The sequence below is a fragment of the Molossus molossus genome, unplaced genomic scaffold (assembly GCF_014108415.1).
Source record: "Molossus molossus isolate mMolMol1 unplaced genomic scaffold, mMolMol1.p scaffold_m16_p_7, whole genome shotgun sequence".
NCBI lineage: Eukaryota > Metazoa > Chordata > Mammalia > Chiroptera > Molossidae > Molossus > Molossus molossus.
This window is the reverse complement of record NW_023425401.1, coordinates 72421272-72435272: the sequence shown is the minus strand read 5'-3', so window position 1 is coordinate 72435272 and position 14001 is coordinate 72421272. Positions and strand designations below refer to the sequence as shown.

General features: G+C 34.2%; 1 protein-coding gene across 6 annotated transcripts in view; it reads left to right on the top strand.

The window, feature by feature from the left end:
- TMEM168 (transmembrane protein 168) overlaps positions 1 to 10495 on the top strand; it is a 99478-nt gene extending 88983 nt beyond the window's left edge. For 4 of the 6 annotated variants that reach the window (XM_036247260.1, XM_036247261.1, XM_036247263.1 and 1 more), the window contains 3 exons: positions 2245 to 2387; positions 4838 to 5112; positions 9252 to 10495. In XM_036247260.1, the coding sequence (XP_036103153.1) occupies positions 2245 to 2387; positions 4838 to 5112; positions 9252 to 9799 (966 nt within the window). In that variant the 3' untranslated portion in view covers positions 9800 to 10495. The remainder of the gene's footprint in view (positions 1 to 2244; positions 2388 to 4837; positions 5113 to 9251) is intronic. The other 2 variants (XM_036247265.1, XM_036247266.1) reach the window with 1 other exon arrangement.
- Positions 10496 to 14001: the final 3506 nt, after the last annotated feature.

The following is a 14001-nucleotide window of genomic DNA, read 5'->3' as shown; positions in this document are numbered from 1 at the left end:
ATTTTGGCTATCTCAGTGGGTTTTGGAGCCTGTCAAATTACTCTGTGGGTGTTGTTGTTCTGCTGTTTGTGGCTATCTCTACTGGGTTTGGATGAGCCTGGGTGGGCCCACGTTAAACACCACTGTCAAGTCTTACTTTCCTGGGTAGATTTGCAATCCCAAGAAAGGTTCAGTTATCCTCTAGCTTTTTCCTGGTGGCTAATAGTCTCAGTTACTCAGTGCCTTGTAATGTAGCCCTGGTGTTCTGCATAAGAACATTTCCAGATGATGGGATAGATGTTGGTTATTAATGAGACTTAATTTGCATGCCTTTTCCTCTGCTTGGAAAGTCTGAATCTCCGGCAGGGGGGCTGCTTCTTTTCCCCACAGCTTGGGGAAGGAGCACACTGGCCACCTTTCTTTGTGGCCATAACTCAGCAAAAACTATGAATGCCCTCCTAATCCCAGGTGTCCCCACAGAGTTCCTGCCCAGTCTGTCCTCCCACTGCTGTAGCTCTCAAGTGAGTGACTGGGGCTATTTTAGTGCTCTGTCCTGACCATCTGCGCTGTGGAGTGGGCTTGGTCCTTATTTTCCAAGGGCGCTGTTCACAGCTAAGACTGCTGCTGTCCGTGGGCTCCCAGCCTGCCACCCTCTGTTGCCTCTGCAGATGCTATCTGTGTCCCTGGTTATATGGTTCTGTCCTGCTGCTTTTTTGTTCCTTTTTTTTTGAGGATTTGTCTTTATTTTAGTTGTATTTTCCGTTTGGTCCTGAGAGATCATCTCTGTAGCTTCCATTCACTCAGCCTCCATTTTCACATCCTCTATGCCTATCTTGTGCACAGCTGAGTTGCAGAGGCCTTTCTGGTGCCCCCGCACCCTGCAGGTCCCTCAGGTATCTGGATTGCACCATCCCTTTGGTGAACTCACTCTATGCCTGTTATGGGCTGCTGGGTCGCACAGGCCTGTCTGGTGCTTCAGCACCCCTCAGGCCCTGTGAGTAACTACATTGTGTAGTCCCTGCTGGGTCACACCAGCCTCTCTGGTGGTTCAGCACCCCGCAGGTCCTGTGGGTAACTGGATTGCAAAGTCCCTGCTTGGACGCACAGGCCTCTCCGGTGCCCACCCACCCTGCAGTTCCTGCAGGCTGGCAGCAGGATTGCACCCTTCTCTCTCGGGCTACGGCTGCCCACTGCTCTTGTGGGCTACTGGACCACACAGGCATCTGTGGAGCCTCAGGTCCCACCACAGGTGGCTGGAGAGTGCTGCTGTGCATTGGGGCTCAACTCCTGCTCAACTTTTGCTGCAATTTTTGGGGATGGGTATCAGCTGCTGGTCTGTGCTTTTGTTGCCTGGGGATGTATATCTGCTTCCTAGCCTTCATTGCTTGGAATATATCTCGACTCTGATCAGGCTGCTACTATGGGGGCTCTGCGCTGTTTGCAGCTTCCATGACTGGCACCTTGGGAGCTCCACTACTACACACTGGTCTGTATTCACACAGTGTCCACTGGTTTGATGGTGCCAGGCGCGCTGGTGGGCTCAGATTGCTGGGCCCTAGCCACTCCCCCTGTCTCCTCTCAGGGAAGACCAGGAACTTCCAAAATGGTGGGACCTCCCCCAGGCGCAGGGAGAAGCACCATTAAGTGCCGCTTACCATGGTAGCCATCTACTCTAGTCCACAGCACAGGAAATTTCTGCTCTGCATCTATGCACTGCTCAGGTTATTTATTCATCCACCTTGAAGTCCACTCACACTCCTTCACACACTCACTCACTCTCTCACACACTCACCCTCTCTTCGGTCCTGCCTGCGGCCATCTTCCTCAAGGATCACTTTCTAAAGTATATTTTCTGATAAATTAAATGAGTGTGTTATTTGAAAAATAACTTAGGGCAAATGGGTCTTAACGACAAAGGATTTATTTTCTGACTTTTTCTAAGTTATATAAAGTTAACTTTTTCAAGTTATATGTTTTTGTTTTGTTTACTTTGAGTGGGATGTTATCTGACAAATTTATATATATGCTATATTTGTTCCCACAACTTCCAAGAACCTTAGAGATAATTTTAGGGTTCATTGCTCATTCATGTATTCTTGTCTGCTTCAACTTATAATTATTTTAGATCATTAATTGTTCTTTTTTTTTTTGGAAGAAGTGGCCAAAAATGTAAGTAAATATGTATATACATATATAAATATATATACATATGTACACATAAATGCAATTGCACAATGTAAACATTATGTTTTAAATTTCTTTTAGCCAACAAATGGAATCTTCTTGAGCATGTTTCTAATTGTTTTGCCATTGGAATCCATGGCTCATGGGCTTTTCCATGAATTGGGTAATTGTTTAGGAGGAACATCTGTTGGATATGCTATTGTGATTCCTACCAACTTCTGCAGGTACAGTAATCTAGAATGTAATAATTAATTAGTAATAACTACTTGACTCACCATTTTCTTAATATTTGTATGACAATAAATATAAAATATAGTTCCTTTTTTTCAAAACTATAGTATGTTAAAAATATAATACTGTTCCATTTTTTATTTATTCCAAATGTTTAAAAGCCTTTATTCTCAGTAAAATTATGATTTTCAGGGTTCAATTTAAATTTGTGTTACAAATGATTAGCTTATATTTTAGCTAGAAATTGGGAAATATGATTGCATTTTAAGGAAACAAACTACTTTCTTTATAAAGGGATATCTTGCCCAGCTGGTGTGGACCAGTGGTTGAACTTCGACCCATGCGCCAAGAGGTCATTGGTATGATTCCTGGTCAGGACACATGCCCAGGTTGTGGGCCAGATGCCCAGTGTGGGGCATGCAGGAGGCAGCCAATCGATGTTCTCTCTCATGGAAGTTTCTATCTTTCTTTCCCTCTCCCTTCCTCTCTCTAAAAATCAATAAAGAAAAAAAATTTTTTAAAGGAAAAGGAATATCTTGTTTAAGAAAATGTCCTGTGAAACAGCATGGTAAAAAATAATATAATGGCCCTGGCCGGGTTGGCTCAGTGGTTAGAGGTTTGGCCTGCGGTCCAGAGAGACCCGGGTTCAGTTCTCACTAAAGGCACGTATCTCAGTTTCAGTTTGTCCCTGGCCCTGGTTGGGTCGTGTGGGTGGCAGCCACTCGATGTGTACCTGTACACGTCATTGTTTTTCTCTCTCTCTTTTCCTCTCTCTCCCTCCCACTCTATCTGACCAAAAAGTGAAAAAATGTCCTCAGGTGAGGATAAAATAAATTAATTAAAAAATAATAATATAATGTACACAAGACCTGAGAGTCCTGAATCCTAGTTCTGTATTACCTTAGGCAAATCATAACTTCTCTGAACTTGAGTGTCTGTTTCTAAAATGCAAATGATGGTACCTATTCTCCATCTCAGATGAATATTATGAAGAGCTAAAGAAAATATGAATATAGAAATACTATATCCACTGGAAAATATACGAATACCAAGAATTCAAAAGATTGTGTGTGTTTGTGTATAAATATATATTTCTGTATGTGTATATATATAATTTATTGTAGTTTTATTTCAAAATAATTTTTTATCCCGAATATGTGATAGATATGTCTGAATCTGTAAATATTGCCACATTTTAATTGTTCTTTTATTTAATTAAGTACTTTTGAAATAGAAAAAATGAGTTCTTTGTCATTAATTCATTCTGATGAGCAAGTATTCATCATACTTCCCTTGGGGTGAGAGGAACTTGAAATCAAAAAGTTTTTATCTTATTTCAAATATTTGACATAAAAACCGCAAATAGTCTATTTGTATTAAATATTTCCTTCCATGTTAAAGACTTAATAAAAAGTTGAAGATCCTAATGAGAAATAAAATACATTGATTTAGAAGGGTCCTATAAAGTAAGCTGTGACAACTTGCAGATAGAATATGTGGAAAAAATAATTTGCATGGTTAGATTTTTATTCTGTTATAGTTTTTGTTTATGCATGTCTTTTTACTTTTTTGTCATTTTAAAATGATATAAGTATGGCACAAAATGTTTTATTTCTGTAATGAAAACTAAAGTACTATTTGAATAGTTATTGATAATATTTGAAGCAAAATGTAGTTTTCAAAATTCCTGGCAGAAATTCCTTTTCTGGAAAGGATTGATGAATTTTTTTCCCCTTCAATATTGATAGCATTTTGATTCCGCTAGTTATAGGACTTGGTTTATCATCTGTACTACAGTATCATTTTATAATTGTTCCAGGAAAAAATCTAGGTCTTCAATTAGTATTTAGTAGGATTTGGCAATGGACCTAAATTTTAATAATTGTTTTTAAATGCCACTTACTAATAGGTAATTTCTTCCATAATTTATGTAACTTAGGTTAGTAGAACTTGAACACAACCTTATAAAGACTCCTTTTAGTATAGAAATTAAATTAATATATAATTTAAAATATCTCTTACATGCTTTATTAACTTTTTTCTCAAGAAAGAAAAGTTTTTATTAAAGTCCTCACCCATGTTCTTGAAACACATTGAGGGTAAAATTAGTATAATTTTGCTTTTAAAATGTCCAATACCAATTATTTGGTGAGACTATATGAATAAATAACAGAGGGTAGTGCTGTCTACATTTGAAGATACTATTCTCCTACTTTAGTTTGGTTATTGCTTTATTGATAAGAAATAAAATTTTTAGAAAGAAGGCTTTGATTTTAAAGCTTAATTCTTAGCACCAGGAATTTTAAAACAATGATTTTTTTTAATCCTGCCATTTAGTTAGCAACTGTTATGACTCTTAGATCCTTAATTATAAATAAAGGATAAAAATATGACATTGAATGCTTCTTAAACACTAAAGTAATATTTTTTTATCTTTCTTCAGTCCTGATGGCCAGCCAACACTTCTTCCACCAGAACATGTACAGGAGTTAAATTTGAGGTCTACTGGCATGCTAAATGCTATCCAAAGATTTTTTGCATATCATATGATTGAGACCTATGGATGTGACTATTCCACAAGTGGACTGTCTTTTGATACTCTACATTCCAAACTGAAAGCTTTTCTTGAACTTCGGACTGTCGATGGACCTAGACATGATACATATGTTTTGTATTACAGTGGGCACACTCATGGTACAGGAGAGTGGGCTCTTGCAGGTAAAGCCACCTCTGGCAATTTCACTAATGTGAAAATACACCTAATGTGGAAAACTGTCCTTCACAGGGAAACGTTAAATTTTCAGACTTCTCAATTTTCCACTTTACAATTTACCAAGTATACATATGACTTTTTTTCTTTTCTCTAGCATACCTGTATAGAATAATTTATTAATCTCCAAAGGTTTTGAGAATTATGTCTTAATATTTATTGGAAGAAAATATCAAACAGATGTTGAAACTTATAATCAGTTTCCCTTTAAAATATTTTCAGAATTATTATAGTAACACTTTTCAGAAGCTGATTAACTAATTTGACTAGTACTTTTAAGTCTCTAAATGTTACGAATGCTGACTTGAGTACTCTTTTACATGTACAGTTTTATTTATGTTAGAAAGCTCCACAAAGTGTTAAACAGCAGGTGATGTGATATAGTGAAAAAGCATTTAGGTCAGGAGACCTTGGTTTAAAGATATTAACCTCTTAACTTAAAGCAAGTTACTTAACTTCTCTTGACTTTGATTCTCTCATCTGTAAAATGAAGGGGTGATATTAAATTTCCCTGCCAAGGGGGAATGAGATCTCTCTATATTATATATAAATTTGTTTGTTGCTCTCACCAACTAGAATAAACACCCTGTAAGTCAAGGGCTTTGTTTTATGAATTATTTGCGTAGCATCTAGAACAGAGCCTGGCACACAATAGGGTTCCTTAAGTAATTGGTAGTTGGATAAAATCACTGAATGAATCATGATAAAAAAGGTAATTTGTTTACTTTAGGTTAGAAATAGTTTTTAGGTAAAATTATATTCCGCTTTTATTCATAAAATAGTTTCATTTATCCCAAAGATCCATACAAAAAATAAAAGTCATAAAATATAAGTAGAGACAGATACTCAAATCAGAAAACTATAAACAAAAGTATTGTAGAAGGACAGAGGCAGAGCTGCCAATATACAAACTCCAGAAGGAAGGAAACAAATTCTATGTTCAAGTAGAAATTATTTTAAACCCCTTGGTCTCACTAATTTCATGCCAGATTTATAAGCAAGGATTTATCAAAAAGAAAACTGTTTTTGTAACTTTTTGTTTGTGTAAATAAATACAGAACAACTCAATGGCTATCTAGGAGTAATGGCAAACTATATTGGGTACATTTTAAGCACAGCTACTATGCTTGCTACTTTGTACACATTAGATTTAATCTTCACTTGAAATTTTTTGATATAAATAGTCTATCATTGACATTTTAAAAAGGATAAAATGAAAGCTAAAAGTGGTTACATAACTTATCTATTGCTCATACTACTGATAAGTGAGGAACCATAATTCAAGCTCAGATCTGCCTGACTCCTAGAGTATACTTTCCCCCTTGTACCAAGTTGCTGCCAAAGGCAAAAACTATGAAGGTAGAGAGATGGCATATTCTGGATAAGTAGATGTTTTTGTTAGCATGGTTCACCGGTGACATTTTCAAATCATTACAATATAGAAGGTAGTCAACATTAAAAATACTTGAATGTAATTTATAAAATTGTATTCCTGACCTTAACTTTTTAATAACTCAAAATAGGAAATGACTTTTTAACCTTTATGGCTACTTTAATTCCAGGTAAAGAGTAGAATTCTGTGTACTTTGCTTTAGAGCACAACAGAAAATGTTGTAGTAAATTTTAAAATCTTTAGAGCTCTGGCCAGTTTGGCTCAGTGGTTTGAACATCAGCCTGTGGACCAAAGAGTCGCAGGTTTCATTCTGGTTGTGGTTAGGTCCCCGGCCCTGGCTGCAACCAATCGACATATATCTCTCACATAGATGTCTCTCTCTCTCTCTCTCTCCCTCTCCCTCTGTCTCCTTTTCCCTCTTTCTCTCCCTCCTCTATCTGAAGATAAATGGAAAAAAATCCTCGGGTGAGGATTAAAAAGAAAATCTCTAGAGAAGTAGAATTTCAGATATATAAACAGAGATAAACTATTTCCAAATGAAATGGAGGGAAGGCATATTTTGATGGTCATATATAAATTCTTGGTTATTTTTTTAATAAGTTTTCATTTATTTTTTTAGAGAGAGAAGGGAGAGGGAGAGAGATAGAAACATCAATGTGAGACAGAAACATCGATCAGCTGCCTCCTGCACATCCCCACTGGAGATCAAGCCCACAACCTAGGCATGTGCCCCGACTGGGAATTGAACTGGTGACCTCTTGGTCCATGGAGTGATGCTCAACCAACTGAGCCACACTGGCCAGGCGATCCTTGGTTCTTTTTAGTGTTACAAGAAAGTAATTTTAAAAGTGCTTGTGTTTATGTGAAGGATTTAGTAATATAAACATTTTTCTTTCTTTTTTTTTTTTATCTTCACTCGACACTTTCCCATATTTTGTTCAGATAGAGTGGGAGGGAGAGAGAGAGAGAGAAACATCGACATGAAAGGGACACATTTAGTGGTTGCCACACGCATAATCCAAACAGGGCCAGGGACAAACTGCAACCGAGATACGTGCCCTTAGCGGAAACCACACCCGGGTCTCAAACTCTTGGTAGAAATGTTCTTAATTATATCTTGTGTTAGTAAATTGTAGCATGTTAATTTTTCTAATTATAAAAGTAACATACTCAATGTAAAAAAAAAGGAAAATATAAGAAAATAACAAAGCCACCTAAAATCCAAACACCTAACATAACCACGATTATTTTTGTAGATATATTTTCGTGTCATACTTTTTATCCTACATTTATAGATAATTTTCTCATCATTAAAATGTCTTCATAAATACCATTTTACTATAACCTGGCTGGTGTGGCTCAGTGAATTGAGCATTGTCCCATGGACTGAGAGGTCCTGGTTTGATTTCTGTCAAGGCACATGCCCAGGTTGTGGGCTCAATCCCCAGTAGCGGGTGTGCAGGAGGTGCTTCTCACATCGATGTTTCTATTGCTCTAAAAAAAGCAATAAAACATATTTTTTTAAATATCATTTTACTGTAAACTTCATTAGGTTTTATCATAATCTGTTTTCATTCCCCTGGTTGTTTCAGATTTTATACTATTTTAGATAGCAAAGGGGAGAAAATCTTTATATATAATTATTTGCCCCAATACCTGCTCCTTTCTTAGGATAAATATCTAGAATTGGGATGATTGTGTCAGACAGAGCCAGGAAAAGGGTGAGGTTAGGATAGTAGTTGTCTCACACATAAAATTTAATAGGGTGCCAAAAATCAAATAATCAAAATAATATTTTAATGTAACATTTAAAAATCAAAATTAGTGCAAAAGAAACTATTCACAGTGAACCAAATGGGAAGCCTGTTAGCTAGAAGACAAGTTTCTAGGTCAAATTTATTTACTTTAGACCTTTCTGAATGAACTATTTTTAATTTTTTGTTGTTTTACATGTATAAAAAGAAACTCATTCTTGGTACAAAGAGGAAGAGTTTCTTTTTTATTTAGTAGCTAACTACATACGAAGATAAGTAACTTTATTTCTTTTTCTTTTTTTTTGAGTGGTGTACAACAGGGTTGGCAAATTTTTTTCTGAAAAGGGTTAGATATTTTTGGCTTTGTGGGCCATAAGATCCCTATTGGAACTAATCATCTCTGCCTCTGTAGTTGAAAAGCAGCCAATACACAGAATGCAAATGAGTGTTATTTATGGAAACAATTATATGAAAGTAAATTTCCTATAATTTCTCCATGTCACAAAATACTGGATTTTGTTTGTTTTTGTTTTCAACCATGTAAAAATATGAAATCAATTCCCAGTTCTCAGTCTATTACCAGAACAAGTAATGGGCTGGATTTGGACTATGAGCCATATTTGCTGTTTTTGATGTGGAGTATAAGCTTTCCTTTATAATTCATTTTTTTTCACCAAATTTAACTTCATAAAACAATTATTTTAAATTATTTATTATAGCATATCCCATTTTTATGTGAATAATAAGGATGATTGAAAACCTGAACTTGAAAGTTTGTTTTTAAAAAACCTTCTGAAAAGATACTTTGAAAAGAAGGCTCTATTTTTCTTCACACATATTTAATTCCAAGAATTTAAAGAAAATACACTTAAGGCAAAAGAGTATTCTTATTAAGAAGCTTCAGAAATTAGTACTTAATTGAATTTTCTTTTGTTTGTAGGTGGAGACGTACTACGCCTTGACACACTTTTAGAATGGTGGAGAGAAAAGAATGGTTCCTTCTGTTCCCGACTTATTATTGTATTAGACAGTGAGAATTCAACCCCTTGGGTGAAAGAAGTAAGAAAAATTAATGACCAATATATTGCAGTACAAGGAGCAGAGATGATAAAGACAATAGATATTGAAGAAGTTGACCCACCACAGCTGGGTGACTTTACAAAAGACTGGGTGGAATATAATTGCAACTCCAATAATAACATCTGCTGGACTGAAAAGGGACGCACAGTGAAAGCGGTATATGGTGTGTCAAAACAGTGGAGTGACTACACTCTGCATTTGCCAACGGGAAGTGATGTGGCCAAGCATTGGATGTTACACTTTCCTCGCATTACATATCCACTTGTACATTTGGCAAATTGGTTGTGTGGTCTGAACCTTTTTTGGATCTGCCAAAGTTGTTTTAGGTGCTTGAAAAGATTAAAAATGAGCTGGTTTCTTCCTACTGTGCTGGACACAGGACAAGGCTTCAAACTTGTCAAATCTTAATTTGGAGGCCAAAGTAGGATAATATTGAGTTGATATTACCAGTTATCACTAATTTGACATTTCTTTGTATGTTATATTCTTATTTGTGAAAAATACGTATACTGCTGCATCTGTAGCTGCTCTCACTTTGTCTTTTCTCAAGTAATTATGGTATGTAAGTAGTTGGGAATTCCCATTCTTTTATACTAAAAGTATGTAGAGATTCAAAAATTCTGACTGTAAATGCATAAGAGATGTTAAAAATAACAGTGCACTTTGAGAAATGTTTGCTTTAGAAAGAAAACACTTATCTATGCTTTGCAGTGGCTAGTGAAGAATTACTCATGCCTTATTTTGTAGGCATAGACTAGAGAATGTAGACCAACCAATTTGTTTACCATTATAAGAAAACTACTAATTTACATACAGAAGATTATTTTGTGAAGTAGGTTTGTGTCTAAGACCATTTGAAAAATGACAAACTCTCTTCTTAGGAAAGAAGAAACTCTACCTGAAATGCATACAAAATTTGCTTATAGTTCATCACATGTAGGTGTCTTGGTTGTGATCTAGCACAAATCACTTTTTAGATCAAAACATTTTTTTTTTTAATGTAGGTAACTATAAGAGGCTAGAGCCTAAAAGTTACTCCTTCCTGAATTGTTGGGGGCCTCTGAAAGTACTGGCAGAGTCTTTTTTTCAAGATAACCATGTTTTGTTTTGTTTTTTAATTTTTTTTTCTTTATGGATTTTAGAGACAGGAAGGGAGAGGGAGAGAGAGAAACATCAGTGTGAGAGGCATCGATTGGCCATCTCCTTAATGCCCCCCACTGGGAATTTGGCCCACAACTTGGGCATGTGCCCTGCCTGGGAATCGAACAGGTGACCATTTGGTGCTTGGGTCGATGCTCAACCACTGAACCACATTGGCCAGACAGCCATGTTTTTTTTAATGAACAATGTTTTCAACTACATATTTCTTCCAAATAAATTGTCTTCCTTTTCAAAAAGTAATCTTATAAGTTTAGCAATTTCTTACTGATTTAGGCTATTTTCAGTATTCAGAAATTATTTTGATCTCTATAAAGTTACAGTTCCTCCTTGAAAATTATTTTTCAATTCTCCATTGGTGATAACATTTTACCTTTTTTTTTTTTTTTTTTACTGAAGGTGAAAGAATTGGAAGCGGGTCAATTTTTTTTTTTTTTTTTTTGTATACATGTTATATGTTATGTAAAAATATATTCATATTAACAATTTTAGATAAGCATAATGGTGAAGTTGTTAGTTTTAAAACTTAATTTAGTGTTTTGTCTAATTGAAGCAAGCACTGATCAGGTATCCTCTGAGGTAATTTACCTCCTATTTCCTTCTGATAATTCTTACATTCTAAATTTTTATCTCTGGGATGTAACAAGGAAATATAATTGAACTGGGGATAATCTAATCTTTGATGTTTTAATGGCATCACTTCTCACCATCAAAGCCATTTTTCTGGTCTCAGAGACACGAAATAATGTCCCCACCATTTTTTATTTGATTTGAAAACTGAAGTTTTAGTTAGGAAAAAGTCACTAAGCATCAGGGAACTTGTATACCACTGTTTATGCAGCATTGTTATAGTCTGATTGTTTCTGTGTTTTGAATATGATTTTCCTAATGCTTTGAATAAAATTTTATTAAAAAGTTTTCATACAATGTGCAAATAACCATTATTGAATATTTTAGATAGTGCAAGTGATAAAAAGAAAAAAACTTATGCAATAGTTCATGGTCAGTGGCAGGTTGATTTGAAAATTTGTTGGTTAAGTATCTATATCAATATCATCCAAATGAAAGAGTATGTTTTATTCCTATTCAGAAATAGTATAGCAGAAAAGCCAAAGGTTAGAATTATGAGTTTATAACTACAAAAAAAAAAAAACATTTAATGTTAAGTAGAATCCCCTTTAAAATTTCTGAGCTAATATTTAGCAAATTAGCTTTAACTAAAGCATATTTCTTTACTCTGAGAAGGTCAAATGTAAAGATATATTCTGCATTCTTTATGAAGTAATAAGATGGTACTAAAAATCATATTCAAAAGGTAGCAGACACTTTTACAGCCACAGAACTAATGATTTTACATTTTCTGCGAAAGTACAACCAAAAATGTTCTGGGCTAAAAATGTGACTTGAGCCAATTTATTAACAAAAAAGAGTTATGGAATATCTACTTTGATGGATTCTTCTACCCAAACAAACAAAAAACTACATAAATGACTCTTAGGATATATCCTTCTAAATTAAAGTTGCCAAAACCGTAAAGTGATAATATTGAGAAGGGATATTATGGGAAGGATAAGTCATTGGTTACTTTTACCTAAAGATTAAATAATAGATCTGATTAATTTTATAAGGCCTTTCATTTTATATATCATGTTTAAGGATTACTTTGAGTGATAGGAATTATTTTAGGGCAAAACTCCATTCCACTAAAATAAGTAACATAGAAATATTTTCAACATAATGACTTCATTTGTTTTGTTACATGATACCTTGCTAAAACCACAAAAGCACTACCCCCTCAAAACATTTTGCAAAAATGTGCAGTGTTATGTGATAAATTAAGAAGCCAGGTTCTTTCTCTTTCCATAATTTTTGAGTTATGCTGTTTTGTTTTAGTTTATTCTGGCTCAACTTTTCCCTCCTGGGATATTTGGATTTATCTTTGCATAGTTTCTTACTCTTTAATAAAAAGTCTACAGAAAAGACCTTTTTCAGACCAGTGTTTTTGTAAGTTCTGTGCTTTAAAAATTACATTGTTAATTAAAATACATTTATATTTAGTGCATTAATGGGTAGATTATTTTTTAGCAAGATATTCGGATATATTTTCAACTGTATATTTTGTTTGTAAATTGTGGTTTAAATATAGTCATTGTTTTGGGTACTGCCATTTTATATATTTTTGCATTTAGAGCTTAGTCTCTTTCAAAGTAATGTTCTGCATTAACTTTTCACGGGTGATGTGATATTTAATATTATGTATGCCAGAAGAAAATGGTTTAATTTTAAGACTGTGATTAAGTATATTTAATAGAAAATGTTCAAAGGAGTTACTTCTGTATATTTGAGCATCTCTATTGGAAACTACTAGACTGCCATCTCTTTTTGGGCAGAGGCTTACACATCTTGGTAATCCTGGTACCCAGAAGAGTGCTTTGCCCATAATAGGTGATATTTAAAAATAATTTTTATTGAGTGAATGTATTTAGAATTCTAAGCAGAAACTGGAATAACTTGATTGTAAATTACTACATTTTCTTCACAATTTTAAGTAGATATATTTCAAGATCTTTAAGTTAATAATTACTAAAGACTTTTACAGAGTCAGTAAAAGGAAAAATACCTCAAATTTGTTGTTAAAGAGTAACTAATGTCAAGGTCAGGGAGGAAAAACTGAGGCAGGTGTGAATGAAAACAGTGAATGTCACCAAAAAAAAGGCTGTTTGTGGGTTGAGTTCACTGTTATCATGACTGATATGATTAAGGTCAAATCTTTCATTGATTTATTCATAAAAAACATAGAGATTGAAAATTTGTTACAAATGGAAGATATTGAAAAGAAAAAAAGTCTAACATCTGTAACAAAAATAAATAGAAAAAGAATATATATATAAAACAAATTCTTGAAAATTAAAAAACGTCTGATAAACAAGAATTTGTACATAGTGACAATTAGATTGTAGAGTCAGAAAAAAATGGCCTATAAAATATAAGCAGGTTTAGGATAAGCTAGGGAAACTAAAAATATCTTATTTTTAAAGTACCTTCCCTATTCACTAGTTGCAATATATATATATAAAGTATAAGACAATGAAATTTAAGCAGTAATTGTTTTGAGCAACTACTTGGTTGATAAAGTAATTTACATTTATGTTAGGAAATATTGTTATTATTGCTTTGACCAAAGCTAATTTATAATTGAAAACCATAGTCTAAGCACTACATTTTGTAAATGTTATACATAGAACCAATTTTGATTAATTTACAAAACCAAATTGATCAGGCATTTATCTTGTGTGATGACTTCACAATATTTTATAAGTATAAACTGAAAATAATTAAAATAAGATAATTTTAGCAAACTTTTGTTTTTGCTATTGATATATCTAAAAATATTGGTCTATTCAAAAATATCTAAAAATGTTGGTCTATTCTAACTCAAAGATATTTAGGAG